Genomic DNA, 3,850 nt, shown 5'->3' on the forward strand with positions numbered 1-3,850 from the left:
AAGAAGAAAGAAGTTATAAAGCATGGGGGATAGGCAGAGAGAGTGAGAAGAGAACCTTCGAGTGAGCACTAAATGATAGGAAAAAAGTGAGAAGAAGATTTAGTTACAGAACACGGCAAGAAGGCGTTGTAGATGAATCCTCCAAATGTGATTGGTCGAGGAATTTAGGGGATCGAACAAAGGAAGGAAGCGCACACCGGGATGGATTCAGGCACCCCCTCGTTTTGGAGGGAGGAAACTTCCGCGATCGGTGTCGTGGCTCGAGGAGCCAAAGCCGGCTTCGGGCGGCGAGCAGCGGTTCCCGCACGCGTCCTACCCCGGCCTCGAGTCGCAGTCTCCGGGCGGCAAGACGGCGTGGGGCATCGAGGGGCCGCGCGCCATCGAGCCGCCCACCGCGTCGGAGAAGGAGGCGCGGCGCGGCGGCGACGGCGGTCTCGCGCCGAAGGGCTCGAGCGGCGCGTTTCCTCGCACAGCGTCAGCGTTTTCCTGGACGGTGTCCTTGACCTGTCCCATGACACGACCCGCAGGCGCCGACTCGGATCGCGTGCGTGTCGTCGGGGAGTCGCACCCGCACGCGGCCGGCCGGCTCCACACGACCGGCGAGGCCGAGTACACGGACGACGTGCGTCCACCCGCCAGCCCACTCGCACATGGAGGCGCACTTGCGACACGCCGCCCGCCTACGTGCCCAGCGCCGCCCGCGGTTGCTCACAGGTCCGCCCTCCCGCTGGCATGCTGCACGCGTGGCTGGTTCGGGCGACGGTGGCGCCCGCTTCAATCCTGCGCATCGACGCCGCGGCTGCGCGCGCGATGCCGGGCGTGGCGGACGTCATCTTCGCCTCCGACCTCCCGCCCGGCGGGCAGAATGCGCTCGGTCCGGTCGCAAAGGATGAGGAGTGCTTCGCGGACGGGCACGCCTCGCACGTGGGGCAGGCGAGACATCAGCTGATGCCCGGCGAGACATCAGCCGCCCTCAACAGAGATGAGCCGAGAGGGACAGAGACGGGCTGAGACGAGTCGAGATGGCCCGAGATGGCCCGAGATGGCCCGAGATGGCCCGAGATGGCCCGAGATGGCCCGAGGCTGCGCCCTGACGCAGGTGATTGGCGTGGCGGTGGCCGACTCGATCGAGGCGGCTCGCGCGGCGGCGGAGGCGGTCGCCGTCGAGTACGGCGACCCGTGGGAGCCCCCCATCTACACCATCGATGCCGCGGTGGCGGCGGGATCCTTCTTCGACGGCACGCGCGGCGACGAGCGCACGTCGTGGTCTCGGACCGGCGCCGCGCTCGGCATCACGACGGCGCACGACCTGGAGGCGGGCCGCGACATCGACGAGGCGTTCGCCGAGGAGGGGCTGACCGTCGTGTCGGGCGAGTTCCGCGTGGGCGGGCAGGAGCACTTTTACCTCGAGCCGATGACGTGCCTCGCCGAGCCGACAGACGACGGCGGCATCTCGGTCCTCTCCTCGACTCAGGCGAGGGCATGCTGGAGAGCACACTCGATAGCACTGCGGGTAAAGTGATGCCGAGACTACGGCCGAGCGCACAGCCGAGGGGCTAGCCGAGGCGCTGACGGCGCGGCGCACCCACCGCAGGGCGTCGACAAGACGCACAAGACGGTCGCCCGGCTGCTCAACCTGCCCGCCGCCAAGGTGGTCTTTCCCCCCCCCGGATGGGGGGCGGCTTCCGCGTGCAGGAGACGCGGACCGCCTTCCTGGGGGCGGTGTGCGCGGCGGCCGCCTACAAGGTGAACGCACCCGTCCGCCTCGCGCTGCGGCGCGACGTCGACATGGGCACCACGGGCGGGCGGCACCCGTTCGTGGTCAAGTACACGGCGGCGGCGAGGCGGGACGGCGAGGGCGTGCCCAAGCTCGCCGCCCTCAAGGCGCAGCTCTACTCGAACGGCGGCGCCTTCCTCGACCTCTCCGGCCCCGTGATGGACCGCGCCCTCCTCCACCTCGACAACTGCTACCGCTGGCCCGCCTTCAGCGCGCGTGGCGTCGTCTGCCGCACCCACACGCCGCCGAACACGGCCTTCCGCGGCTTTGGCGGCCCGCAGGGCCTCATCGCGTGCGAGCACATCCTGGAGCACCTCGCGACGGAGCTGCGCGTGCCGCCCGACGCGCTCCGCGAGGCGAACATGTACGCCGAGGGCGACGCGCTCCCGTTCGGGCAGGTGCTCTGCGCCGGCGAGTGGCGCGTGCCGCGTGCGTGGCGAGAGCTGCGCGAGGGCGCCGAGGTGGAGGCGCGGCGCGAGGCGGCGGCCGCCTTCAACGCGGCGCACCGCTGGCGCAAGCGCGGCGTCGCCATGCTGCCCACCAAGTTCGGCATCAACTTCACCGCAAAGTTCATGAACCAGGGCGGCGCGCTCGTGCACGTCTACACAGACGGCACGGTGCTCATCACGCACGGCGGCACCGAGATGGGGCAGGGCCTGCACACAAAGGTGTGCCAGGTGGCGGCCAAGGCGTTCGGCGTGCCGCTCTCCGCCTGCCACGTCGCCGAGAGCGCCTCCGACAAGGTTGCGAACTCGATCCCGACCGCCGCCTCCGCCTCGACCGACCTGTACGGCATGGCGACGCTCGACGCGTGCCGCAAGATCCTCAAGCGGCTCGAGCCGGTGCGGAACAAGCTCGGGCCGGGCGCGTCGCTGGCGGAGCTCGCGCTGACGGCGTGGCTCGACCGGATCGACCTCTCCGCGCACGGCTTCTTCTCCATCTCGGACGAGCGGTGCGGCTTCGACTGGGCCATCCAGCCGGGCAAGCACGCCGACGGCACGCCCGACCAGACGACGCGCGGCCACCCGTTCAACTACTTCACGCAGGGGTGCGCCGTGGCAGAGGTGGAGGTGGACGTCCTCACCGGCGACCACGCCGTCCTGCGCGCCGACGTGCTGCTCGACCTCGGCTCCTCGATCAACCCGGCGCTCGACGTCGGCCAGATCGAGGGCGCCTTTGTGCAGGGCGCCGGCTGGACCACCACCGAAGAGCTCATCTGGGGCGACGAGCAGCACCCGTGGGTGCGGCCGCAGGGCAAGCTACTCAACTCGGGCCCGGGCGGGTACAAGCTCCCCGCCTTCAACGACGCGCCGCGCACCTTCAACGTGCGCCTCCTCTCCGGCGCAGACAACCCCGTCGCGGTGCACTCCTCAAAGGCAGTGGGAGAGCCGCCATTCTTCCTCGGCGCGTCGGTCTTCTTCGCGGCGCGCGCGGCTCGCGGCCGCACGCCACAGAGCCGCCCACCGCACCCTCACGCGCGCGCTGGTGGCGGTAGGTGCGCAACGCGGTGCGCGCGGCGCGCGCCTCGCACTTCCCCGACGCCGCCGACGCGCACCTCGAGATGTACTCGCCCGCCACGAGCGAGCGGATCCGGCTGGCGTGCGCCGACAAGATCGCCGCGGCGGCCATCGGCGGCGAGGCCGGGCCCGCCGGCTTCCAGCCCAAGGGCTCCTTCTGAGCGCGGCTTTAGCCGCGCTGGAGGCGGAGGAGCGGGGGATAGTATGCCGCCAGGCAGGGCAGGGCCGGGATAGCAGGCTCCCGAGCGGATGGCGGTGCACGATCGGCTGCGTCTAGGTCTACCTCAGACGCCATGCGCCTTGGTCGCAGCGACGCGATCGGAAGGGGCGTCAGGCGAGATCTTTGTCCACTGCGCACGCTGGTCAGGACGCGGGGCGGACGCGCTCAACTTGCCACAGTAATAAGTTTGTCGCCGTCTCTGTGGTTTCTGTATTGCTTTTGATGGGGGATGCATGTGCGTTGTTCTGAGGCGCGCGGCTCGCTGTATTATATTCTGGTCGAGAGGATTTTTCACAAAATTAAAAATAACTGCATCTGCTCTTTACTTTTTCGTTT

General features: G+C 69.3%; 1 protein-coding gene across 1 annotated transcript in view; it reads left to right on the forward strand.

Moving 5' to 3' along the window:
* Positions 1–3,804, forward strand: part of EMIHUDRAFT_469173 (hypothetical protein) — a 6,696-nt gene extending 2,892 nt beyond the window's left edge. Inside the window, exons 6-12 of the mRNA XM_005777792.1 lie at positions 266–431; positions 528–622; positions 715–933; positions 1,100–1,474; positions 1,595–1,651; positions 1,696–3,138; positions 3,273–3,804. Of these exons, the coding sequence (XP_005777849.1) occupies positions 266–431; positions 528–622; positions 715–933; positions 1,100–1,474; positions 1,595–1,651; positions 1,696–3,138; positions 3,273–3,455 (2,538 nt within the window). The 3' untranslated portion in view covers positions 3,456–3,804. The remainder of the gene's footprint in view (positions 1–265; positions 432–527; positions 623–714; positions 934–1,099; positions 1,475–1,594; positions 1,652–1,695; positions 3,139–3,272) is intronic.
* The last annotated feature ends 46 nt before the right edge of the window (positions 3,805–3,850 follow it).

This window comes from Emiliania huxleyi, assembly GCF_000372725.1.
Source record: "Emiliania huxleyi CCMP1516 unplaced genomic scaffold EMIHUscaffold_255, whole genome shotgun sequence".
In the NCBI taxonomy this organism is placed as follows: Eukaryota; Haptophyta; order Isochrysidales; family Noelaerhabdaceae; genus Emiliania; species Emiliania huxleyi.